Source organism: Agelaius tricolor, unplaced genomic scaffold (genome assembly GCF_023055355.1).
Source record: "Agelaius tricolor isolate 1412-34295 unplaced genomic scaffold, bAgeTri1.0.p SCAF_2, whole genome shotgun sequence".
NCBI classification, from domain to species: domain Eukaryota; kingdom Metazoa; phylum Chordata; class Aves; order Passeriformes; family Icteridae; genus Agelaius; species Agelaius tricolor.
In genome coordinates this window covers 26,209,788-26,237,434 of record NW_027269262.1, presented here as the reverse complement: position 1 = coordinate 26,237,434, position 27,647 = coordinate 26,209,788, and the positions used below count along the sequence as shown (strand labels likewise).

The 27,647-nt window shown below is 38.8% G+C and overlaps 1 protein-coding gene across 3 annotated transcripts in view; it reads left to right on the top strand.

Moving 5' to 3' along the window:
* Positions 1 to 2,476: 2,476 nt before the first annotated feature.
* The window catches only part of DDC (dopa decarboxylase), a 63,129-nt gene continuing 37,958 nt past the window's right edge, over positions 2,477 to 27,647 (top strand). Inside the window, exons 1-6 of one of the 3 annotated variants that reach the window (XM_071454820.1) lie at positions 2,477 to 2,732; positions 3,215 to 3,289; positions 15,355 to 15,592; positions 22,357 to 22,470; positions 23,138 to 23,257; positions 27,309 to 27,443. In XM_071454820.1, coding sequence (XP_071310921.1) covers positions 15,392 to 15,592; positions 22,357 to 22,470; positions 23,138 to 23,257; positions 27,309 to 27,443 — 570 coding nt within the window. In that variant the 5' untranslated portion in view covers positions 2,477 to 2,732; positions 3,215 to 3,289; positions 15,355 to 15,391. Of the gene's footprint in view, positions 2,733 to 3,214; positions 3,290 to 9,259; positions 9,687 to 15,354; positions 15,593 to 22,356; positions 22,471 to 23,137; positions 23,258 to 27,308; positions 27,444 to 27,647 lie in introns of those variants that run through there. The other 2 variants (XM_071454828.1, XM_071454811.1) reach the window with 2 other exon arrangements.

Here is a 27,647-nt window from a genome sequence, read left to right as displayed (position 1 = left end):
ATACTCTTTTTTATCATCAGCTATAATTTATTTAATTATTTAAGCATGGGTTCCTTGTTTGTTGAGGCTAATTACAGCAGCCTTTACTCAGGTGGCTGTAGAGGTATATGCTTAAATTATATAAGCTTCTCTTACAAGATCTTTTCAGACCCTCAGAAGTCCTTCATTTGCTGGTTGCTTACATGACAGGTGCCTCACATGCTCTCTCTCCTGTTTTCTGTTGCCTTGCACATGGCAGGATTTTTTTCTTGGCACTGCTCACAGAGACAAAAACTTGTCTCCTGGTTTGCCAGCCCTGCCAGCTCTTAAGTGGGCCCATATTGTGCCATTCTCCTTGGGTACCTGGGGACCAGGTACAGAGGTGTTGATTCCTGAGCAAGTATTGCAGGACCACATTCTGAGGCCTGCCAGGATAGGGGCCTGTTGTTGTGCTAGGCTGCTGAAAATGACATTTCTTATAATGAAAATTTTATATTCAAAAGGTAAAACCCAGAGCCTTGTAAATGTGTTTTGTGCTAATGAAAGATAAGGCACAAAAAATAGAATGCATTATTAGGATTGTATGTAAGTGTGAGGATTCTCTGTAGCCGCATCAGCAGCTCAGCTAGTTATAAGGCTGATCTCAAGAATATCTGCCCATGGCACACAACTGTTGTGTGAATTCATGCCCTGGGTTGTTCTTACGCCTACCTCTGCCTCCTCCTTTTCAAGGTTATTGATACACATTTCTATTGTACATCCTAATGAGTATGTTCCTGCCTTTGGGTGATTTCCATTCTTGCTAGAGCCAAAAATCTGAGATGCAAACATATATTTTGTCTAATTTTCCTTTCTCTAAAAAAAAATATTTTTTTTTACCATTGCAGTAATTTGTTACCATGTTGACTGCCGTTCTGTTCAGCCCAGTAATTACTTAATTGCATACTAGTCCTTAAATGACTTTAAGATTGAGTGGTGAACTACTCATTTGCTACTGCTGTGGCTTTCTCACGTTTCTTTTCAAGGTTAAAAAGAAAATAAGACAAAAAATTACAGTCTTCTTTGCTACAGTTTTTGCTTTATTTTGAAGGTTCCTTTGGACAGTGTCTTTCTAACTTTTCAAGAGCAGATTTCTTATACTTTTGAATATATATGTCTTAAAAATATATTTCACCCTTTTGGAGCAACAATTTTTTATGTAATACCTCTTTATGAATACTCATTTTAAAAGCACATAAATTTGGTCAAAATTTCATAGCTGGCAGAAGGAATGAAGTATTAAAGGTGGTATAGGGAAGCAAATGTTATTATTATTACAAAATAAGAAATGTTATTACAGATCAATAAGTACTGTATGTTAGTGCCTTTTTCTTACCTGTTCTTATTTATTCTGCTCTTGATAGTGGCTGTTAAAAAAACACCTTTTGGTTGCCATTTACCTAGAAAATCATCCCTAATTTGAATATTTCATTGATTTTGAAACTTAAAATGATCTTGATATTATGCAGGTTCTTTGGTGGACCTGTAGACTTGTTGATGCTGTTTTACTGGGAACAGCATACTGACACATTTTTAATTTATCTTGCTTGTTTTAAGGGTCAAGTTCCATCACAAGAACAAGGCTATGGAGGCTATTTGCTGCAAATTGCATTCAAGTATTTATTTTTAGTGTATGCATGTTTGGTACACAAATTACAAAGGAAGTTGTGCGAGGAAAGGTGTTTGCTATTCTGAAGTTTTGAATGTTATTACATCATGTTGTTACAACAGAATTACAATACAAAGATCATCACATCTAGTACAGCTGACCTTGCTGCCAGGTTTTGATTTGTCATCTTTTTCTGGTTTCTACTGCCCAGCACAACTCCATGTTAGAAGTGAATCCAGTACTTGTTTTCAGGAGAGGATTAGGGTTTTTTTTTGAAAAAAATGCAGTTCCTACAGACAACTCATAGTTACTTTCGCAACAGAAGCCTCTGATAAGTAGTGGAAATGTTTTGAAATTGCTAAGATGATGAATCAAAACTTATTGCATCCAAAGCAGGCTAAAACATTATTTTGCTCAAGAAAAGCACCTGTTAAAGGAAACTGGAAGGAAAACAGAGCAAACATAGACACAGAAGCACCATTCATTTATTTGGAAGAGAGCAGGAAGGTTATCTTTTCAACCAAACAGGAAATGTTATGAACATGAATGTCTTATTCAATAGATGTTTAACAGGACAAACATAAAGAGAAATATGAAATAGGCAATGCTAGATGATGGAGTGTAATTGAGCTGTGAGTACAAGAAGTTGTGTCCTCTGCTGTAATTTGGACATCATTCCCTTCTTCACTGCACAGTGCCTCTACACTCCCATTTCAATCTCAGGCACAATATTCAGCCTATTTTTCACTATGAAAAAATTGATTTTTGATGCTTGGTGAGGATGTGAAGAGCTTGACTATAAGAAAACCCACAGCTCCACCTATCTCTATTTCAAATTCAACAGGCAGAATAGCAAATGTTCTGAGTCTTAACACAGGTTCTGGATCCCTTATTCCCCAATCTTCTTCCACATGCAAGTTGAGGATGCTTCTGGTCATCTGGTCATCACAGTTTTACAGCTTGTCTTTCTGGATAGCAGCAGTAGCCAGCAGAGCTGAAAGCTGCAGAGCTGAAGAGAACTGTATTGTCTTGGGCATCCAGAAATACTGCCAGGCTTTTTGTGACAGCTTACTATTCTAGCATTGGTAGAAACCAGCTCTTCTTTGTAAGTATCCATTGAATATAGTGTAACACTGTTTCTCATGGGATTTTATTTTTCAGTGAAAGGGAAGTAAGGAGATCATGTAATTAATCCTTTGTTTAACATAGCTTTGAGTTATTTCTTCTAGCAGTGTTGCAGGATTGGAATGTGGTTGATATGTGTTGTACTCACAGCTGAAGAATCTTGAGTTAGGCTTTTTTTTATATATATGTATATAGTAAATTAATTTCCACAATTATTCTTCTTGAAGACTACAGTCACATAAAATGTAGACCTGGGTTGTATGAGTTTGTTATTGTGTAAGATAAAGTAAATAAATGATAATTTTGATGAAAGATTAGTGTGATTTTACATGCTGAGCATGCATATTAAGAAAGAAAATTAGCAACTAGTGTAAAATTTTAACTGCTTTTAAATAATTCACAAGCCAGAGAATGTAAATACATAGCTGTTTTCTTACTTTTTGCTTGAATGGGCAACAGCAGTAAGTTGAGACTGGTGTGTTGTTGAAAGAGAGAAACTGAAAATATGCCCTAGAATTCAGCAGGAGCTATGGGCAGGTAAGTTATCTTGCTTCATTATATTTTGCAATGTATATGTAACATAAAATGTGGCAGTGATTCTCCTTCCCTAAGCATAATTTCACACCATTCTGTGTTCTCTGAGCACTGAAAAACAGTGAAAATTACACTTCTTAATCACTTCCTACTGACAAAAGTTAGCCTGGTGTTAGAGTGGAAGAGGTGTCTCTTAAGACTACGCAGAACAAGATCACTTAATAAGAGAGTGCTTTTCTAAGAGTTACCAGGAAGGAAGAAAACAGAAATCTCAAAATTTCCAAAACTTTCCTAGCCTGTGTTTCAGAGAATTCTGCAGAATATCAGACTGCTGTGAAAACTGTTTGCTTCTAGACTGGCTCCATCTGACGTCAGCACAGAGAGGTTCAAAATTTGTGCCTCTGATCAGAGACAAACACTGCCAGAGTTTTGACAGAGGGTGCTGCCACTTTAAACCTGGCCTAGATTTAGGCTGTTTGGATTCCAAATCCAGCTAGAGCCAAATATGGTAGCACAGAAAAATAAGCTGGAAGAGAACAACCCTTTCTAACAAAATATTTTATGGAAAATTCCTCTCAGAACTTACCCAGCATTTCACAGCATATGGCAAAGACTTGCATCTGTACTTGAAAGCAGGAGCTTGAACTAAGGCCTCTGCGTACAAATGCAATGAATACATTGACTGTCCTTCTTATTTAACTGCCTGTCTCTGCCAGTAAATCCTGGCTAAATGAGAGCCTGTCTCTCCTAATGATAATGTGGAAGCTGTGATTATCTGAGGTGTGGAAGTGAACAAGATCATAAGGAGAACAGATGGCAAGCAGTTCTGAGTGGGGAGATGGCTGGCTGCACTGTGGTGAAGCTACCTGCAGCAGCTTAAGCTGTTATCTTTCCTGGCTCACTGTTTTCCCTCCTAGCTGGAGATGATTGCATTTCTTGTGGAGTTGGCAGGATGGAGCATGTGAACACTTGGTGGCTCTGTCACCTAATGTCGCAGGGACAGGCAGATTCTTTTAGGGATCCTTGGTAGAATGAGAATTTGCCACAGGATTTTAGGTACAATTAGACCTTTATTACTACAATTAAATACTTAATTTTCAGGATAGTTTATTGTTATCTACAATTTTTAGGATTTAGTGTAGTGTATTGCACAGTTTTTATGACTTATGCTTTCAGCTAAGCAAAATTTCTAGTGGTGGTTGTAGCTTTCTTACTATCTAGAGTCTTTAATAACTACACTTTTAGTCACTTGGACCCTCTACAGATCATTTCAAATTCTTGGTAATTGGTGCATGATACAATAATCGTAATGTGGACTCAGACTTTACCCAGGAGAACATGATTCACTCCATCTTCAGAGGAAGAAGACAGCAGTGGCTGTGTCCCAGACCAGTGGGGGATCTCAGGTTTTGCTGTCCAGCATCATGCCTTGCAGCTGTTTCATTTTATAGGCAGTATCTCATGAAGTGTTACATTTCTGTATTCCAGACCTGGTGTCACCACATCCTGGTAGCAATCTTGTGGGGCAAATAGTTTTTTCACAATGCTGACTGGGGGATCTGGCTGTTCTGTAATGGGGGTCATCACACCTTGGTGACAACTACAGTGTTGAAAAGGGGAAAAGAGGAGGTGATATGTGACCAGCATGCTTACATGTTATGACTGTTTGTCTAAGGAAATGGTGCTGGTTATGGAACCATATTAGCAGGAGTCAGGAGCAGGGGCACGTGGCTCAATGGAAAGACTCATCTTAGTGCTAGTGCATCTTCCTGCACTCAAGCAGGGGGGCTGTGTACATATATCACTCCCAGCCCTGAGGTAAAGAGAACAACCCAGAGCAGAAGGCAGCAAATATTACCTTACTCATTGCTTCAGCTGTGAATGTGTGTCCATGACCAGGGAGACCCTGTGCATGTGGAAGATCTGGTTACCATTCTGTTTTTCCGGTGCTCTCATTTTGGGATATGTGTGTAGTGGGTTGACCCTGGCTGGATGCCAGCACCCACAAAAGCCTTTCTGTCTCTTCTTTCCACAGCTGGACAGGGGAAGGAAAATGTAACCAAGGGTTCCTGGATTCAGATAAGGATGGGGGAGAGCATTCATCGAATGTCGTGATGAGCAAAACAGGCTCGAATTTGGGATTTTAATTGAATTTATTACTAACAAAATAAAATCAGGATAATGAGAAGTAAAATAAGTCTTTAAAACACCTTTGCCCCAGCCCTTCCCAAACTCTACCTCCTCCTTCCCCAGCAGTGATGGGAGACAAGGAATGGGGGTTTATAGTCAGTTCATCACAGGTTGTTTCTCCCACTGCTCAGATAGAGGAGTCCTCCCCTGCTCCAGCATGGGGTCCCTCTGACAGGAGACAGTCCTCCATGAACTTCTCCAATGAGCTCTACTAAACATAAAGTTTCCTGAAGCTTTGCATTGGTCTTTTCTGGAAAGATGCATGTGTTTGCACAGACTGAAGAGGAGCCAAAGACACCTTTGTAGAAAAGCTGACAGGGATGTACAGCAAGAAACACTGGTCTGATCCCTTGCCATAGCACTTACTGTAGTCTCAGACAGCTGGGCACCAACATGCTCTTGGTGAAGAGACTAGTGATGTTCTGATCCTTTCAAGAATGACTCAAGTCTTACAGTGGTGGCAAATGCTCTTCCAAGCTTATTGCGAGTGCATGGCCCTTGTGACAAAGTGTTAATCACAGTCAGTGATTATAATAAATTAAAAATACCTTCTCAACCAAGCACTGCGTGTTCTTCAATATTTTTGTAAACAAATCACTTGCTCAAGAACAAGCGCTGCATTTTTTTCCCTCATGCCATCTTTGTTCCTCATGCCTCATCTGGGTCTGTCTTTTCATCCACACAGGGGTTATTCCATTCATAAACTAACTGTGTTAACTTGCTTTTCTAACATGAGGGCTTCACAGCACATTTAAGGCCTCATAGCAGTTCATCTGTCAGCCACAGCTTCTGTGAAGCTGACAATAGTCAATGCTTGAGAACATTCTTTCTGTGAGAAATACATGGCTGGACGAGTGCCCTGGCAGTGCCTACGCCCCTAGGTAAGCACATCTCAGCTCACAGCAGAAGCTATTCCTATCTTGGTATTGGAAGAGTCTGCCTACTGTGATTGCAGCCTGCTCTCACTGTCTCTGTGACTCTTCACAGCCTGTCAGTTTTTCTGTTGACACTTTTTCAGTTCATCACAACCTCTCTTTTCTGTAGGCTTGCTTCCATAAGAGTAATATGCTCAGGCTGCTTTGAACCAGCAAATGGTACATTAACTCCTCTGAAACTGTGTATGTGAGTCTGTGTCCATGTTCACTTTGTTAGCAGTTCCTTTTTTCTTCCTTTGGTTTACCTTCACGTGTTCACACAACCAGCAATAGATACTGAACAGGGAAAACAAGTCACACATAAAATATTTATGAAAAAAGAGGATAGTTACTTTCCCAGTTTGTCAGCTCTGCCTCAGATTCATCTCCTGGCTAATCTGTTGCAAAGTCTACTTATGTTCTGCAGGAGACTTAGGTTTTATCCTCATACGCTGAGAGTAATCCATCTATTTGTGTCGGAAGGCTTTATTTAATTCTTACTTTCTTCCAAAGGAAAGACACCCTTTTGTTTTAATTAGAAAATTGTTAGTTGCACATTTATTTTATCTAAAATACTCTCTTCTTTCTTGTCTCATCTTTGTGCTTATGCAGATTTGGACCTTGTTTATGGAACATAAAAGGATTTTTCATTCCATTCTAACTTTTCTTTTACCTTCTCATAGATAATTTCCGGTAACTAGTATTTTTACATTAATGGAAGAATATGCTGGGGGTAAAAAAGACAAAGATGGGGTTCTACTACTGTTCTCTTTTTGAAGGAGCAGCTGCAAGGAAAACTGGAAAAAAGGCCTGCAGTCTCCAAATAGCATCCTTAAACTACAGACATAGAGTAAACCAAATACACAAACCAGTGGGTTGTTTTACACATAGGCAACAGTGTCTGTTCCCTTGATGTCAAATGTGGAAAACAGACACAAACATTGAGCTAGATCCCTAATAATTTGCTTCAAATTATTTTCTCAGTGTCTAAGATATTAAGCATATCTGAGTCAATTTAAAGCCCTTCATGTTATAGCACAGAACAGGTTTTTTCAAATAATGTTAGGCTCAGTGAACTACAGCCCAAACACATAATAAAATTTAGTACCTAGACCCACACCATGAGGCTAGCATGAGAAGAGTGTCAGGCTATTCAGGTGAGGGAAAAACAAAGTTGGGAGTAGAGCCATCTAATCATAACAGGACTAAAAGCCAGAGGAAACTGCCTTTTTATTTCTAACCTGCACTGTACAGTTGTGGAAGAGGTGAAAGCTGTTAGAAAGTGGGTGCAAACTATTTAATCCCCTCTGCTTTGATCTATGTCTTTGCATAAGGACTGACAGTGGGACTGCAGTGACTGATATCACGTTGTCTGCTTCATTTTCTGGTGCTGTGCTGGAGCCTCCTGTTCAAACACAGCCTCTCCCCCACCTCGTTTGCAAACCAAAGGCTTCAGTAGTGGTAATAAATTGATGCTATTACTGCACGGACACAGCATCATTTATGTCTGACTTAGCCAGAACTTGTGATAGAAAGCTTAGTGATCTTCCTTTTGTCCACCACAGAAAGATTCTGTTAAACAAAGATTTGTTTATTGCCAACAGTTGATGGTGAGAACTATAAAACTAGTACAAGCCAGAAGAATTTCTAAATTATAGAAGAGACATGGAACATGATTTTTAGAAGGGCATTTAATTCCCCTTTTCCAGCTTGCCTGTTGTGCCTTCACACTTCTTTTCCTTTTTCTTCCTGAGAAATAACAAAAAGAAATATTTTAATGGAAAATGCAACCATTGCCTCTTCACAGCAAGCTTTACAGGTACAGCAGAGAAATAAAAACACATCAGGTGACTTTGAGGCTGCATTTCAACACTGATTAAACCAGCATTTTAATATTCCAATCTTAATTGTAATTTCCATGTTTAATTTCCTTTGAAAGTTATTTACCTTTTGCAAGCCATTTGGATCAAACATTGAAGTGAAATTTCAGTTATCTTTAAGTTTACTAAGGACAATTTCAATTTTTGCGTCTCTTTTTGCCCTCGCAACAAATTTTGAATTTTCAGCCTTTTCAGTCAAATTCAGGAAGAAAGAAATATATAGGAAAAGTCTCCAAAACACCTGTTTTCCTGTGGGGTCCCAATGTATCGAGTTTGTAACTCTGTGAACTCAGGAGTTGATTTGAGGTGGAAAACATCTCAGGGGCTGTGGCAACTGACTCTGGGATTTGTTGATGCTTTTCAATATTGAAGAACTAATGACTACAGCAGCCGACCGAGGCATTGGAAACGCAAGTCAGATCATAGAATAACATCTGGCACAACAAGTGCAATGACACCAGAAAGCTCACCTGGGGAGTTTAGGTGCTGGTTTCATTTTGAAAAGGCTCTTCCAGAATTGTAGCAGAGTTGTTGTTGCTCTTGTAACATTAGAAGAGCCATGACAGTTTTAAAAAGCTGTGACTTTTTCATCCCTCGCAAAAAGGTTGGCTGTGATAATACTGCAATGGGCTGGAGACTGGTGCTAGAGCAATGACCATCCCAAATCTGCTACACTGCCTGGCTGTAAGCTGTTTAGGGCTATGAAATGCTGATAGTATTTTTTTTAGATAAACTTGACTGAAATAAAAATGACAGGACGTCACCTGGATTCATCTAGGAAACAGAACTCCACATAAAACTTTTAGAATAGGAAAACAAATCTAAAACACTTTTAGAATTGCTTTTAAGTGTACATGTGATCAAAGAGAGAAACTGGGAAAAGTTGGATAAAGCTTATCTGGGGATGTTTATTCCACAGCTATATACCTGAGCTTGCAGTTACCTGAGTGGTACTTTGACCATATCTGTGTTTCTTTCCTGGCAATAATATTTCACAGAAGCAAATCAAAGCATTTGCTGTTACTGCAGCAGCCTCAGCAGAAATGTCCCAGAGTGTGCAGCACAGACAGGGAGCATGTGATCTGACACTCTCTGCTAAGGAACTTGTGAATGGAGCCCCTGGAAGAAAACACAGGGCACTGCAGAGTTAACCTGGCAAGGGCCGTTTCTCGGTGGGATCCCGCTGCTTTTCAGGGAGCTTCCTTTGCGAGCTGTGTTTTGGAGGAGCTGTGGGAGGGGGAGATGCTGCTGCTGCACGTTCAGTGCAAAGCCCGTGCCTGTGATAGGCTGAAGAGACATGGATACTCTGCCTATATATGCTGGCAACTGCATCCTCTCTGCTTTGTAGCTGGCACTGAGGAGCGAAGAAGGGCAGTGAGAAGGGCAGGGGAGAAGCAAAAACCTTGCCAACTTGCTGTAAGTTGCATTCTTTGTCCTTAAGTCTTTATGGTTATTAAATTCAAGTAGGTACATTTGGATTAATGCAACAATTGGTTATGGAGAGTGGGATCGCAGTTAATAAACAGCCAGCCAGCTTGGTGTTATTTTAGGGATGATAATAGCAATAATAGCATTTATTTTTGATCTAAGTTTGCACAATGTAGTATGCACCTATTGTGCTGTGTTTGCTTTTTTTTACATCTGATGTCTGTCATCTGTAACTGTTTATATGCATTTATGTAGAATCCCATGTATACAAAAGTTTGTACCTTGTCTTTCCAAGTACAGCAGCGCTTGCAATAACCAAGCAGAACTTGAGAAATTCTCTGCCTAATATACTGAATAATAAAATTTCAAGATAAATTAAATGCATGACTTTTTTAGAGTGATGTTTTCCTCAGAAATAACCCTTTCCCATCACTGTAGTAAGACCTCAGTGGGGAACATTATGAGGTTGCAGACACTGTGCCAGTGACAGTAAATGAATACAGCCAGCAGCTTCTGGAAGATGTAATTCTTTAAATAAAATGTAGGGGCTATAACATATACTCCTAATTCTTGACTAGTGCAAAGGTAGAAGTACAGTGTAGATCCAGTTCCTTTTTACTCGTGCTGAAGTAAAATTCATCCTTTGGCTCTTTTTCTGGCAGTATCCTATTGCCAGCAGGGGAAGTTCAGCTTAACAGTGGCAACAGCTGCAGAAACCTTCAGCTGGATTCAGTAGCAGGAAGTTCTTGTGGCTTCGGTGGTGTCACTGAAACACCATCAGCCCTTAAACTACATTTTGGTCTGCAACAATCAGTTGGCAGAATAGAAAATGCACTTGTCTCATATATTGGAAAGAGACACAATTATAGATGTATTTGCTCAAAAAAAGTAAAGTTTTAGGTGCTATAAATGTGTCTATGCATTCTTCCCATCTGCATTCATAAACAGGAGCTGCTAAAATATTTTATTTTGTTAGCTGTTGTTTATTTTAGTTTGATCAACTGGAGAAGAGGGAGATATAAAATTATAATACATCAAATATACCTCTCTCCTCATTTGTTCTTCTTTTCCTCTTTTCCCTTTTTTTTTTCTGCTTTTTCATCTTTTTTCTCTTTTTCTTTCTCATAATTAATTTCCTGGTATAATTTAGATATATTTCACATTCATATTTAGTAAATATGAAAAAACTCATCCAGATTCTAAAATCATAGACAATGCCTTTTAACAGAAATAACGAATAAGCTGAATGTTACCAACAAAATATTATACCTATAAATATCTTTAATAATTACTTGTGTGTAAGCTACTCATTTGTATGGTTCCGTTTCAGATAAAGTAGAAAACTGCTGGCAAATGAACATATGCAATCTGAAGACCAGCAACAATTTTCAGTAACTTCAGTAAAATAAAATGTGTCTGTATTCTAATTTCAGTGCTCTGAGGTAGGAGTAGTTTTTAAAAAAGCAACAAAGGATATGTCAACTTTAGATTGTGTAGTGTACTTGTCCTCTGACAAATTACAGCAAATTCAAAGACCAAGGAGTTTATATATGAATAAATAAAAAAAGATACACTGATCTAATTTAAGGTTTAACATGTATTTTCTTGGTTTTACCTGCAGTTTAGAGCAGAACTCAATCTTCTCCAGTAAAGTAGGATTTGATCAGAAGTATGCAGTGGTGACAGTAGCCATTGATTCTTGCTGGGAACAAAAGTGCTTAGGCAGAATATATGCTTGGTAAAATTGTGTTTTATCAATCAGAGTGAGGCTGTCAATGAGTTTCATACGGACTGCTCACGGTGTGGCAGAGGTTGATAGTTAGGCAGGGCGCCTCCTGAGAAGCTGTGCTCTCCTCACTTGGGGTTCAGCTCGCAGATACTGAATATGCTGAAACTCATCCTGGGAGGTGTGGCATCTCTGAAAGTGTGGAGACTTTCTCACTCTTTAGGGGCCTTCAAGAAGATATACCACTATTAAATACTTTAGAAAGAGGCTTAGTTTATCTGAATTTTCCATTTAGTTTTGGAAACTTGGCTTGCATTATTTTGCAGTTTAAGTTCCTTCAAGTTAAGTGGATATTTAAACTGCATGCAGACTGTAAGACTCATCCCTTCAGGAAGTACAGATTCTCTCAAACAGCATTTTCATTTTATACCATAAGGCCTGACTTCTCTGAAGTATTTTGCTTCTTAGAAAATCTCTATATTTTAAAAATATACTGGCATAGAGGGAAGGTCTCTCCCTATGCATTGTGTTGTTGCATTGTACGTGAGCTTTATGTGCGTGCAAGCAGTAGAGATATTCTGTACTGGTAGAGAAATGAAGTAATTTGCATTTTGATAGTATTCACTAGTGAGCATTACAGTTGTCGGCTGGGTATGGCTTCCATAGTAAGTAGTACTTTCAAGCAGTGAAGTGAAATCTATAGCAAACAGTTCAGGAAGAGAATAAAAATAGGGATGAAAGGGTAAGTGGGTCTTGTCACTCACAGAGGAGCAGATATAACAGAGGAAGTGAAAAGGATGACCACTGTGTTCCTGCAAGGAGTATGCCTTCACAGCTCCCCCATGAGACACATATATTACTGTAGGTAGGGGATTTTAGGAAGGAAGATGCATGAATAGAAAAAAGCAGATTTTTAATTTCTCGGTATGCCTTGGAGGAAAGAAGGGTTAAATACTTTGCTTCAGATTGAAGCAGTTTGATGTACTTCACTGCACTGTAAGAGTATTAGAGATTAAGTAAATATCAGCTCATATCAATTTATAACAGTGCAACCTCTGTAGCACATTTGGGATGAAAGGCTCAACCTTCAAATCTTAACATTTAAGCTTCCAGGTTCAGTTACTTCCATGCAAAACAGTGGGTTTCCCCTGTAATTTAATTCTTTACCTGAATTTTGCTATTGCAACGGTGATTAATGACAGAAGCAGTGCAGCCAAAACAATGCTAGGATGAGTCAATGAACCTCCCATTCTTGGGAAGAAGTAAAGTTACACAATAACAAACAAGATCTTCATGATTAGACAAAATGTGCATTTTGTCAAATTGAGTTCCATAGCAATAGACTAAAACCACTGAATGTGTATCTGATATTTAGATATAATATTTTATTTGCTTATCCTGATATCCAAAAATAACTTTGTCCAAACTTCTAATAATAAAAATAACAATATCAGCATACTGTGTAGCAACAAGATGATGTAAATGTCACAACCTATAAAACATACCATGTCTGTTCTGGTAATTTGATAAAGTAAATTCTTTTTTTTTCAATAACGTAAATTCTTTTTTTCTGTGTGTTTGTGAACTGTGTTGAGTTTACACACAATATGATTTAATTTTTGCCATCTGATTTGTATTTTAGGAAAAGACCATGTGATCCACAGAAGTTTTTATGTTAAGGGGTCCCTTTTATTTGATTACTACCAAGTAAAGCTAGGGAGTAGTGTAGTGATGCTCTTACACAGTGATGCTCTTAACTGTCTTGATGCTGTACTTGGGGCTCACTGGAACCGCAGATGTGGAATGAGATACTCAGATACTGATATGATCCGTGTGTAAAGGTCTGTAGGAATAGCTGTAGCACACTGGTGAGCAACAGCAGTGCTGGGAACACCAGTCCTCATATGCTGAGTCACTTCAGTCTCAGGCATCTCCCACTAATTTGTCAGTTGTTTGTTAAATTCTTTTTTTCATAGCTTTCTTCTCTGAAACCAGAGGAAAAACTAACAGATCACCTCATTCAAGTTCTTTAGGGCGTGCTATAGCAATGAACCCATGAATGAAGTAGCATAAAATAAATAATAATAGCATGACTTAAGAGTTAAGTTAGAGATGCGTTGAAAAAGAAGTTCAACAGTACATTATTTAGATTTCTTCTGGCAAAAAATATCTAAACCAAAGAACAGAGCCTTGGTGTGTAATTAGATTGCTGCCACAGAAATGCATATTGTTTGCTGCAGTTCATGCTGATTTCTTTAGAGAATTTATTACAATTTTGAACGATGAACAAAGATGTGTTGAATGAAAATGCACGTAAGATTTAGGGGGTATGGAAGAAATTGAATCATCCTTTTTTAAAGGAGTATTAAAGGATTTTAAAGGAGTAGAAACAAAGCTGCTAGCTTAAGCACAGGTTTTCAAAAGCGAGTTGACAGGCAAAGCTGCCCACTGCACATTCTAGGACTGTAATGACCACTGGTAATGTATTTCCAGCAACTTAGTAGCAAGATGTGAGGTCCTAATACCCCTTTATGAAAGGTAGAGACAGCGCCAAATAAACACTTACATGATGATTAAAGAGAATACTAAAACTCTGGTGAAATAGCAACAGGAGCAACCATCTCTGGGCATTTAAAAGTCCCTACTGTGCAGATCCTTGCTCTCCCAAGTGTTTTGTGACCTGCAGTAGCACCCTGCCTTCTTAAATAAAAGCAACAGCTGCTCCACACAAATTCCAGATCCTCTGTTTGTAGCAGCAGGGACGTGTCTAAGACAGTGCTTGGTAATGTCTTTCTCTTGTGATGTTACAGTACTAATTCAAATGTAATAAAGCCCAGGAGGTTGTCTTTTCTCAAAATTATGTCCTAAGTTAGAAATCATTATCACAAATACTTGGTATCTGAAAAATTGTCTCCTACTTATCTAATGTTCACATTGTGCTTAATATAATTATTTCCTTACAAAGAAAAGATCTACAGGTGTGTGAGCTAAGAACAATAGTTCTTGAGACCAGCAGTGAAAATTCTTTTTTCTCTTGCCAATCTTCTGACTGGATTCCAAGGAACAGTACCCCTCAATGTGAGTATATAAAGACTCTGGGACACTTTTTTGGTACTCAGTGAATAAAAAGTTTCAGCCATATATTCACTGAGTACTCAAGATGCACAGATAGACAGAGTAATAAAATTGTGAGTGCCAGGGTGGCAGGAGCAGTCACTATATTAATGTTATATCATGAATTTATGTTTGCAGAGCACTTTGCAGGCAAGCTCCAGCTCATCTCAGCTGAGCCATGTATCACCTTGGGTGTGCTCACACCATCTGCCTATCTCAAATAACTCCTGGAGCTGCAGCCCAACATCTTAGAAATATGGACAGCCCCAGACAGAGCTTCCTCACATTCTTCTGCAAAACAAAGTACAGATCAACTTGAAGTGAATTCTTTTTGAAATCTCACTAAGAAACGAAGTTTTGTAGATGACAAAGCATGTGCATTTCCAGTGAAAGAGTAGAGAAGCTAGAGCTTGAGACTAGACAGGAGTTGAGAAGCAGACAAAATGACAGGGCAGCACAGTGGATCACTGTGATAACAGTGATTATTATGGCTTGTTATTACAAATTATAATAGAGACATACAGCTGGCTATTTTCTTACACTTATTCTCCATAAGGCAGGAGGGAGCTGATTATGTGCCACTTAACATTGCCACATACTTGTGCCACCCAGCAGCTGTAGGAAATAAATCTGTAATTTTTGAATCTTCATCAATGTGCTTCTACTGTTCTTCTGTGCTAAACTTATTGTCTGTGTGTATTAATCTAATCTACTCATATCATGACCATCTGAGTCTTCCTATAAATCCTATGAATGACAGGTTTAAAACTAGTAAAATTCTCTTTCAAAAATGATTCTTTTTCTCTTTCTTTTCAGGTGTTTTTCTGAGAATAAGCCCTAAACTCCGTTACCCATGGATGCTGCAGAATTCCGCAAGAGAGGGAAGGAGATGGTGGACTATGTGGCGGATTACCTGGAGAAGATAGAGAAACGACAGGTGTTCCCAGATGTGGAACCAGGGTACCTACGGCCCCTTGTTGCAGACTGTGCCCCCCAGGATCCTGAGAGCTTTGAGGATGTCTTTAGGGACATTGAGAAGATCATTATGCCAGGGGTAAGAGAAATGGAACTGTAGTGCAATGTTCAATACTGCGTTTAGGTTTTCAAACATCTTAAAGAAAGTGGGGGTTTACCAACATAAATACCCACACTGATTAACTTTTAGAAGGCAGGAGTCAGCTTTACATGTTGAATATGATCTAACAAATGTTTTTCATTTTTCCTAGAAATAAGCAAATCATTCCTTTACTTCATGCATGGTTTACTTTTGAAAATAATTTCCTTTCCTCCCTTGAACTGGTTAAGGCAAAACTTCATAACTTTCAGTTTCATGTGATATTTTTACTACTTTCATAGCACAGTAAATATTTACAAAATAGTATTTTTATTAGTCTGCTGTGCCTAAAGTGTTTCTTCAAGCTGATCTTTAAATGTTAAAATTCTCTTAGGAGACTTCTTTTATTAGAGTTGACTAGGAAGGATTCTTCCCAATACTTGTTCTGTTGACTTACTCTCCTAAATGTCAACTACTTCTCGTAGCTTCTAAGGCAGACGACCACTGCCTAAATATTAGTCCTTGAATAGATCAGTATTGGACAGACAATGCAGAACTGTTGGCAAAGCATCTGGCATTTGTTCAGGCTTGAAATTTTCTTGTTTTTTCACTCATGGTGCACCTTTTTTATTTTGAATATGTACTTGTCTCCTTAGGCCTCTAAGTAGCTTGAAGAGAGCTGAATTGTTAGTAAAAGTTAATGAGGAATCTCTCCTTTGGATCTCCTCAATAAACACTTTGGGTTTCTTCTCTAGATGCAGCTATGTGATATGATTGTGATGGGACTGGACACCACAATCAAAATTACTTTAGTCAGTGTACTATGATGCTGCCAATTCCTTTTCATTGACCAATATAAATATTTGATATTCAGTATGATTTTATCTTGTTTTCCTTGGAGCCAGCCTTCTGTACTTTAACAGTCAAAAGCTCCACTGAAGTCAATTGAAACCTTTGCACTCTTTTCAAAGATTTGAGGATGAAGTCTTAAATCCAAGGGAATTAAATCAATGCAGATTAGATAAGAGAATTATGTCCAACATATGCAAATACTTTTATTGCTGCTCATAGATATAGTTGCCTTTTCTTTTTCATTGGAGGAAAATAGTAATGTCTGTGAAGTAGAAAACAGTTTAAACACCTGAGAACTTTCAATAAAATAATAATGCATTAAAAAACAAGAGATGAATCACTTGAGAATAGAAAGTGAGACATTGAATTCCAATTATGTCATCAACATGTCATGTTCTCTCTTAACTAAATTGACTTCTCTTGATATTTACGTGCCCTGCAAACAAATTTACTTTTACAAAGTGATACATTCTGAAGAAAAATTGTTCTATCCTAATTTTTTCCACTGGTTGAAATGTTAGTGACACAAAGAGCACAATATAAATCCCAGTTCTTATAGTAATTCTACCCATGTTGCTTATACTTAATTCCAGAGACTCATATGGGTACAGAACCACGAGGTCCTGTGTAGTAAGGATTGGATGGTATCTCAGGATCATTTAGTCCATCCCCTCTGCTCAAAGCTGAGTCAGCTAGAGCAGGTTGTTCAGGACTATGTCCTGCTGGTCACTGAATATCTCCAAGGATGAACTCTGCTGTCCTGTTCCAAAGTTGGATCATCCTCACAGTAAAAAAGGGTTTTTTTATGTTTAAGTGGAATTTTCTCTATTTCAGTTTGTGTACATTTCTTATTGTTTTGTCACTGGGTACTTCTGAGAAGAATTAGGCTTCATCTTCTTTACACCTTCCTGTGAGATGTTTATACACATGAACAAGGTACCCCCTGATCTTCCTGCAGGCTGAATAACCCCAGCTCTTTCAGACACTTGTCACATGACAGATACAGCAATTAATCATCTCCATGGTCTTTCCCTGGAATCACTCCAGCATGTCTTTGTTCCTTGTACTGGAAAACCCAGAACTGGATGCAGCATTCCAGGTGTGGCCTTTCCAGTGCTGCATAGAAGGGAAAGATCAACTCTTTTGACCTTCTGGCAGCAGTTTTGTTACCTTGGCCCAGAATGCTCTTGGGTCACAGTGCTTGCTGCTGGCTCATGTTCAGCTTGGCCACCAGGTCCATTCCTTCCAAGCTGCTTGCCAGCCAATTGATCCTTGCTCTCTATGGGGCAGGGGGTTATTTCTCACCAGGTACAGGCTTTTGCATTTCTTTAGTCAACTTCATGGGATTCCTGTCGGCCCATTCTGCAGGCAGTTAAGGTCCCTTTGAATTGCAGCATGACCACACAGTGTATCAAACACTCCTCCCAGTTTTATGTCATCTGCAACCTTGCTGAGGGTGCACTCTATCCCATATCAAGGTATTTAATGAAGTACTGGCCTTTCCCCTTCATTCTTCATGTGTCCTATCCTTGAACACTTCAGGGATGGAGCACTCACAACCTGCCTGGGCAGTTGTTTCAGTGCCTCACCACCCTCACAGTAAAGAACTTTTTTTTCAAATGTGTAATCTAAACCTACTCTCAGTTTAAAGTCATTCCCTCATGTCCTATCACTACATGCCCTTGCAAAATGTCTCTCTCCATCTTTCTTGTAGGCTCCCTTTAGGTACTGGAAGGCCACAGATAGATCACCCCAAAGCCTTCTCTTTTCCAGGCTGAGCAATCCCAGTTCTTTCAGCCTGTTCTCACAGGAGAGGTGCTCCATTCCTCTGATCATCTTGACATCCCTCCTCTGGACTCGTTCCAATAGGTCAATGTCCTCCCTTGTACTGGGGATCCTAGAGCTGGACACAGCAGTCCAGGTGGGGTCTCACCAGAATGGAGGAGAGGGTCAGAATCCCCTCCTTTCCCCTGCTGCCCACACTGGTTTGAATGCAGCCCAGGGCACTGCCTTCACCACTTCTTTCCTGTTGGTAAATGTGCAGTCCCACACCCTGTCCCACATTTTCGTCAGTTCCTCCACAGTTTCCTGTGTTAGGTAATTATCAATGCACTCCAGAATCCTCCTGACTGTGTCCTGCTGTGTTGTCTGTCCAGCAGATATGAGAACTATGACCTGTGAATATGAAGTTTCTTCCAGCTGTCTGAATGCTGCACTCATGTGCTTATTCTGACATGGTGGTCTGTAGCAGATGCACACACCCAAATATTGCCCATTTTGATATCTTCACCAGTCCTGACTCACAAGTTCTTGACTGGCTCATTGTCCATTCTTAGGCAGAGGCCAGTGCATTCCTGCTGTTCTTTTCCATAAAGGACCATCCTCTGCCTTGCCTTCCTGGTCTGACCTTCCTGAAGGGCCTGTCCTCATCTGCTGCAGCACTTCAGTCATGCAAGCAATCCCACAGCATATCTGTGATCCCAGTGAAATCACAGCCCTGTACCTGCACTCAGCCTTCTCTTTCCTTCTGTTTGTTCCCCATGTGTTGTGCACAGCTTATAGGTGCTTCAGAGAGGCACCCATTTGTCTTGATTCCCCAGAAAAGATGTGAGAATGCCTCTGTCTTGCCCCTGCCCTAATGCTGCCCTCTCAGCACTTCCTAATTTATGTAGATACACTGGGGATCAGTCTGCTTTAGCCTTAGCTTCTTTCTGAGTTCTCTCATGTCCACGTTATCCTTCCCCCTTTGCTTGCCAGCTTGGTCCATCTTCCTCCCTTGATTGTGGGTTTCCTCTCCTTCCATCATCATTCCTAGTTTACAGCTCTCCTTACCAGGTTATCCAGCCAGTCTGCAAAGATTTTTTTGCCTTAATTGTTCAGGTTATATTTTCCCTAATTGTTCAGGTTATATTTTCCCTTTTCCCTTAATCTTCTTCCTGTGTTTTTCCTGACAAGAATAACATTTAAGAGTACATCTAGTGTTTTTCATCTATAGCATTTACCCACTGTTTGACCAGGGAATGTCTTATATCTGTTTTATAAATGAAGAACTTCAGAAAGGGCTTTTTCAGAAAGAATAAGTAATACGACATATCATAAACCCTTGTTTTGTCTGTAAGCTGTTGGTGGCCCATAAGTGATTCTTGTTTCATTCATGTTGACATCTTTACTGTGTTAGTTGTGTTCAGATATTTGCTACTTATTGTATGACTAAAAATGTGAAAATGGTGTTCCTTCAGAATGGCAGGGATCAATTAATTGTGTGAAGTGATAATAATGCAGTATCTATTGCTGTCTTCACCCTGTAGGAGAAAAGAATTTGTGAGTAGTGAAATTTCTTTATGGGGACTTACTGTGAAGTGTAAGGTAGACCTTAAAAAGGGCAGTCCACCCAATGATAATGACAATAATGGCACTAGGTTCCTGATTTTAACACAGAGACAGACGGAATAACTGCAGAACTCTGATCTCCACAGCAGGCAGACAGTAGGAGAGGATCTGCATGTAAAAATATCAGTCACCTTTCACTCTCGGATTTGCTTTGCTGTCCTTCTTTTTTAGAGCCAAAAATGATCAAGTTGTAACTGCAAATAGTGGTACTCGAGATGCTAATTTTCCTCACATTGGATCCATTAATCTATGAACTTTCAGCTGAAGTTAGTCAGCTGTCTAACTACCACCTATCCTTAGTGTGTGGTAAAGGAAGACTATTTCTTAGACCGAGCAAGCCAGAGAAAGACATCTTTAGAAGAAATCTTGGAAATAGGATGTCTCTGAGAAGCACTAGAGTGGTAATTAAGAGTGGACCCAAGACATTTGTATATCATTATTTATCAGCAGAGGGCAAAAAAACAGGCATCAATTATGTCAGGCTCTTTGCACTATCTGACTAAGTATATCTGTTCCAACATGATGAAAAAAAAGAATTTTACAGCTGCTTCAAGGGACGGGGGAAGGGGAGGCAGGAGGAAGAAGCGCAGCTGCACTTGCCCCAGGGCTTTTAGCTTTTTCTCTTTGTGTGAGTGGTGCAACTGGAATCTGCTGTGTTTCATCAAGCAAATGGCTCCCAGCAAACAGTCAGTTTAACTTGATTAACCTAAGATGAATGTCACAAGTCTTACAGATCACAGAGGATTAGAGCTGGGGAAATGAACAGTGGCAGCCCTGGCTCATTATGGACATCAGTGAAAGTCTGTGCATGTGGATCCTGTCGGGGACCACTGCTTCTTGAATATTTTATTGTTTTCCTGTGGAAAAGCCACATCCCATCCAGGATTTTTTTTTCTGATTTATGAAGGAAATCAGGTCCCTAATTTGCCGCAAGATCTCTAAAACTTTGTTACAGCAAAGAAGGATATCCTGACCAAATATGAGATACAGCTGAAGAGGTTCACAGTGGCTTGTCTTTGGATAACTGATTTGACAGGTTTCAACCTAGTGACCATTAAAAATGAAATCTTGAACATAGCAGGTACAGGGCTAGTTTAGACAGTAGAAAATTGTAATGGATAGGAGATGTTTTCATGTGAAAGAGATAGGCACATTTGAAATTGGTACACTGCAGCAGGGAAAGTGATACCTGATTCATTCTGTCAAGAGTTAAGGCAGTTTCCCCTTAGCATGGACCACATCTCCTAAAGAAGAGCTGGTTGTTGGCATGAGGAAGGTTAGAAAATGAAAGAAACAGATTATTATTATATAGAAACAAATTTGCAGCATGCAGAACAGTGTGGTACAGCAATCCCTGAGTTAGCTCTAGAACCAGAAACCTTATCACAGACTGGGAGAAAGGAGTGTAAAAGCTAAAATTCCTCAGAGAATGAATGCAGAACGAAACAGCACAGAAACACTGAACTCAGGCAAGAGAGAATGTATAGTTGTGCTATCCTCCAGCTGTAACAGAAGAACTCCAATATTAAAAAGGAAACAAAATGATGTAAGAAAAAGCTAGCCTTCAATAACTCAGCAGCCTCTAGACTTCCAGCCATTGAAAAAAAATCTTACATAGATCTGCTGAATTCTTACTTACAGCTGTGGAAGCAACTTTTTTCAAAAACTTGCCTTTTACCTTCAATGTAAAAGCTGGTTTTGCCAAACATATCACATGTCACATTGTTTCCACTGAATACTGCTGTGTGGCTATGTATTTCCTGCTTTCAAATTGTATTAGATTGGAGTTGTGGAGCACTATCAAGTATCTCACAGATCCTTAAAATTGCTTGGATGTTACATAAGAGAATTCTAAACATTGCTTTGGCAAGACAATTGACTATCATTTATGCAGTTACCATGTTGTTCTCTCATATTAGTTCATACAAAGTGGAATTGTATGGAAATCACAACTTTTTAAAGGGAGATTGAAGTTTAATTTTCTACAGTAGGTATTGTATACTGGGATGGATTGTTTCATTTTGTGGTGAAGAGCTGTTTGGTCAGATTCATTGCCTGAGAATTAACAAACATCATGAGAGTGTGGACAGGAGAGTTCTGTGGACTTCTGCTGCACTGAAGACACTCTTCCTATGTCTGTTGCATGACAGAGATGGAAAACCAAAATACCAGAGAGTCCCTGATGGTAGAGACTCAAGAGCAGTGAGCCTGAGCTTGCACAGAGGCTCAGGCTGCCATGACCCACACAGTTCTTGTCTTCTAGGAAGAAAAATGGAGAACTCTGATTTCGGAGCTGTTGGGGGGCTTGGGGCGAGAACTTACTTATTTTTATTTTGAGTAAAAGATGGATAAAATATCAGGAAAAAAACAACGTAATCTTTTCTAAAAAAATGGGATCCTCTGTTACAGCCAGCTAGTCAAGAGCTGTTGGCTTATCACAACCTCTAGCCTTTTTTGATTTTGTGACAATTTTTTTCTGCTTCCTGTTTTAGTTAAAAATAATTATTTTCCACATAATACAGGTGACTCACTGGCACAGTCCGTACTTTTTTGCCTACTTCCCTGCAGCCTCTTCCTTCCCAGCTCTTCTTGCAGATATGTTGTGTGGTGGAATAGGATGCGTGGGCTTCTCTTGGGTGAGTTTACTCTGATGTGTGGTATTGGTGCTTCACCTTGCCAGAATTTTAAGTATTTCAGTAACATTCTACAATGAAATTATTGATTATTAGCAGTGAAGTCACAGGAGTATTTTTGTAGGTAAATTTCCTTGATTAATTAAGGATTTTCACATAACCTGAATGATTCCAGGAATAAAAGGCTGTTTCCTCATACAAGTTTTGGTCTTGAAAAATCACCAACATTTAGAATTAATGATGGCAATGCAAACATACTGATAATCCAGTAATAAGTATGACTGCAGTTTAGCAGCCATTGTTGTTATTTCTCGTTTCATCTGGATGAATGGAAAATTTTATTAAAACCCCCACATTCATATGAGGTATACTCTTCTCAAAAGAGGCTGATATTTGATGTTAAAAATAAACATGCAAGATGCAAATCCTAGCTTTGACATTTGATAGTCATGGTTCTATGTAAGGCCTATTTTGACATTTTTTACTAAGTGTTAGAAACTATATGCACAAAATGGTCTTCAGGTCCCTAACTTGGCCGGTGGCATCAGTCATCTAGTCTCTATAGCAAAAAAAAAAGAGAGAAAGAGAGAGAATTATTCTTGCTGAGGTAGATCTGATTTCTCTTCATGGTCTAGCGAGATTATTCCCTCTGCTCTATTTTTCAACACAGGCTGCAAGTCCAGCTTGCACAGAGCTGGAGACTGTCATGCTGGATTGGCTAGGGAAGATGGTTAATTTGCCTGAGGAGTTTTTAGCTGGGAAGGATGGCCAAGGTGGAGGAGTCATTCAGGTAAGAGGGGAAATGAAACAAAGAATACAGATTGAGTTCTTGAAATCATGATATTGTAAAATCTTTATACTAGGACACTAATGAAGGAAATATATTTTTTTTTTCTGCCACATGGGTTCCTTTCAAATTTCAGAAGGATTGATGGTCTGTGAGAATGTCTATAGGTGGGCAGTATCATTCAGGAAAGTAATGCTGATGTTTTTAGAGCAGCTGATTTCTGAAACACTTCTCAGTGAAGAATTGTTAGTAGTTCAATTTAAAATTTAGGCTTAAAATTCAAATCAGAATTGTGTAGGATGGAGACTTTAATTTGTTACTCAGTGAACTGAGTTCATACATATCAACAATATGCAGCAATGTTTCATAGCTGAGGTTAGAAGTCTACCTTTTCTATGTGCAATTGTTTATTTCAGTCAGTTTCCAAAGAACATTGGAGATAAACTTTGATAAATAGAAATAGCAGAATGTAGTAAAGAGTATATCAATTTTTGCCAAAGAGATTTAAATTTCTTTAAGTTTTTCTTATATAGCAAAAGGAAATATCAGAATATTATAATAAAGTGAAGAGCTGTATAAAATGTGAACCTAAGCACTTCTATCAATAGATACTACAATTTTGAGACTACAGTGCATATCCAAACTAGAAAAAAGCCCCCAAAATTTGACATTGACTGCTGAATTAAACTTACAATGTCTGAGCAGATAACCTGAACAATAATGAATATATTATCAATGGGCAATCTTGATCCTAGATGGACTTGCACCTACACCAGTGTATTTCCAGTATAGTTCTTTACTTATCTGCTTGCTCTGTTAGTGGCTTTATCATTACAATTGCTAGGGAGGGCTTTATGTTCAAGAAATCAAGCTTCCCTCATGCATGTAGCAGCATCTATTTTGTACCAGTTAAAGCAAGCAATTATGCCTGATTGTTATCAGCAGGAAATATTGCCCCTCCAGGCTGATAGTGCTGGATTGTCCATAATTTTCATCAGAAACTGGTCATTTTCAGAATCGAAAGTGGGCTCTGTGTTCCAGCTTATGATGCAGTCATTTGGGCTGCAGATCTTCTTGTCTTGCTCTTGAAACAATAATGATCCAAGCAAAAGAGCATGAGGCAAAGACAATGTGTGTGAAAGTGCCAGTCATTCTGTGCCTAAATGCCAAGTAATTATTGTGCTATTGGGTAAAACTGAGCCTGTGAAAATTGCCTCTTAATTACATTTGAAAGTCTATGTCAATATGAAGCACTTTGTTGTTCTGTGCAAGATGACACTTCAAAATGGCAAAAGATGAAAGAAAATTTCAGTTCAGAGCTCTGGTGGACATGAACATCAGCTCTTGCTGATATTTCCTCCGCCTCTTGAGCCTGCTTGCCATGGCAACCTTTGTTTGCCTGTGGTAAAAGCAAAGGTATCATCATCCTTCACTTAATGCAGAATGCAGCATTGAAGAGGAGAAAAAACAGCTTTCAAAAATAAGTGAGAAAGCAACTTTCTTCCTGAAGTTTGTAACCTGCTGTTCATTCTAGATAAATTACTGGAAAGTGTATACCTGCTTTGAATTTTAAAGAGGTTTCTTGCTCTGCAAAGAAAAAGTATTTTAGGGGTGAGACAAAATTATCTTTGGCCTGGCAAAGAACACTGCTGATTTATCTTGCTTGTCAGTTAGCCAAGTAGTTCAAGAACCAAGGCGTTGTTTTTTTTTTTCCCCCTCAAAATATTTAGCACAAGACTTTGGTGCCAAGTGTATGGAAGAGCATTGCAAACCAAGCTCTGCAAGCAGTGTAAAAAGCTTCAGTGTAAAAAAGGTGACTCAGTATAAAAAAAGTGATTTATGGAAACTGAGGCAAGGGGGGAAAGCCTGTGTCTCTCCTGAGATGTCCAAAAGTATTTCCAGGTTGCTGGATTCAAGTACCTTTAAGCTATGTCCCAGCAAAATTCAGGAGGCAAAATTCAGCTGGGCAAGTAGGTCCTTTTCTTTTCATCCTTGTTTCTGTAAAAGGAAATTCATACAAGAACTGTTGTATATATTGACTACTCACCAGCATAGATGGAGAGCCAGGATATCTTGGTGCACTCCATAGGAAGCAGAGGCTATTCTTCAGCCTAAGTCATTTGCCCACCCAGCCAGGCAATCACCAGAATAGTGGGAGCCTAAATTTCCAGCTCTCAAATAAATGCCTTAACCTTTGTAATTTCTTACAGCCATTTTATTTTATGTATTAATGACCGTTTTTGTAATATGTGTATTCCATTCATATCCTGGAAATGCACTAATAGTGTAAATGATTATTTTATTTCAGCTATTTTGACCTTTTAGACAGAAAAAGTAGGAAGATTTCTCCATGTTCTGATATTGTAATGAGAGCTCTGTCTGGCCACTGACCATACACAGAATAACATTATTTAAGGAAACTGACAAATTATGTTTTCTGCAATTAATAGACCAAAGTTCCTTTCCCCCTTGCCTCCACATGGAAGTTCTACCTTACTTGACCAAAAGGAGTAATTGTATCCTGATTCCATACTGTATCTGTAATAATTCCCTCAGTTACCATAATACTGTATGCAGCAGCAGAAGCAGGAAGTATTAAAAAATGCACAAAAAATGCAAACTAGTGCACAAAACTCTCCAGCTTGTGTTTATGCCTTGGGGTCTACATTCCTTGAATCTCATACTACCAAAAAGGCAGATAAAATATATTCATCATTGGCAATACATTCAATGAATGCTCTGGGACTGTCCTTTTCCTGGATTACTCAGTTGAATTTCAGCTGGATTGCATTCATGCACTGTTGAGATGTTGACATGAGTAGAAGGGAGCTTGGTCTCATATGAATAACTCAGCCAACTTCAGAGTAGGAGAAAGTCTGAACTCACTGGGATCATTCTCACATATGAAATCTGTCAGATCAGGCACATCTTCAGGGAAATAAAATTGCTTTCCAAACATTTAAACATTTGTTGTAATTAGTAAGTATATTCAAGTCTTCAACAGAGGTAGGAGAGAATTTTGGTACAGGACAAGAAAGATCACTCCAAAATTAGTTTGTTGGCACTGGGGTTATTTCTGAGACATAGATACTAAAACAAGTGACTCTATTCAGAGCACTGTTATGATTCACATGATATTGTATCAACTTTGAAAGTACCTAAAAACTTCATCTTGCTTAGAGTCTCCCCAGTACATTGAAATTTATGACTATGTATTTACAAACTGCTACTAATAGTTTAAAAGAGTAGTTTAGGGCATGTTTCAGATGCATTTTCTAGAAGAAAACTGTAAAAAGAATTTCTGGGAAGCTGTATTCTGTGAAATTTACTAAATAAATTAATAAATTGATACAAAAAATATTTTTGTTATCACAGAGTATCCAAGACGCATTTTAAACTGATGTTTTGTGAGTCAAAGTGCAATTTAGAAATAGTGTGTCACTGTTCCTTTCATCTTTCTTGGTGATGAAGAAAACATACATAACTAATACTTTGAAGTGCAATTAGCTATATTGAATCATAGCAGTTTTGTTTTTTCGGTGTTTTTTTTCTCTTTTAGTCACAATAATTTACTTGCCCAAGGTAATTCTAATATGAAAGAAGGTGTAATAGTTAGGCATGTGTCTTGATAGGAGTGAGAGTTGGCATTCAGGTTGTGATGGAACTTAGATGTGCAGAAATCTGGAGTAAGAGAAATCAGCAGTTACTCTGACTTTGTTATGAATTAAGAGCAGACTGTGCCTGGTTTGAGAGCCTTTTCACATACATTTAAGTCTTAGTGAGTCCAGCTTTGTAGCACTTGGTTGCAAGGCTGTTGCCTAAACTGAACAAGCATAGAGATTTAAGAGAAAAGGCAGAGGCATTGGGAAGGAGGAGACCAAGATCAAACAGAGATTCCTCCCTTGCTGTCAGACATATTTTTAAAAAACATAAGATTGCACAGTTTCTCATCTGCATTTTCTGTTAACTACTTCACAGATTAACACAGAATGAATGTCGCTTTTCTCCTTCTGCAATGTTTTCATTTTGAATCTTCCCTCAATTTATCCCACAGGGAAGTGCAAGCGAGGCCACCCTGATTGCACTGCTTGCTGCAAGGACAAAGATTATCAGACAGGTGCAGTCAGAGAAGCCTGAGCTGACAAAAACAGAGATCATGGGCAGGCTGGTGGCTTATGCTTCTGATCAGGTGAGTACCTCTCATGAACTTGGAAACACAGTGTCTGTACTCAACAATTTCAGCAATCTGAATAGGCAGGTGAATTTAGCATAAACTCTTTGGATTGGTGACTATTTGATTTTGGTTGTTTAAATCTTACTGTACATCCTAAGTGTGTTCCATGGGGGTCTGTATTGGGATCAGTGTTGTTTAACATCTTCATAAATGACATAG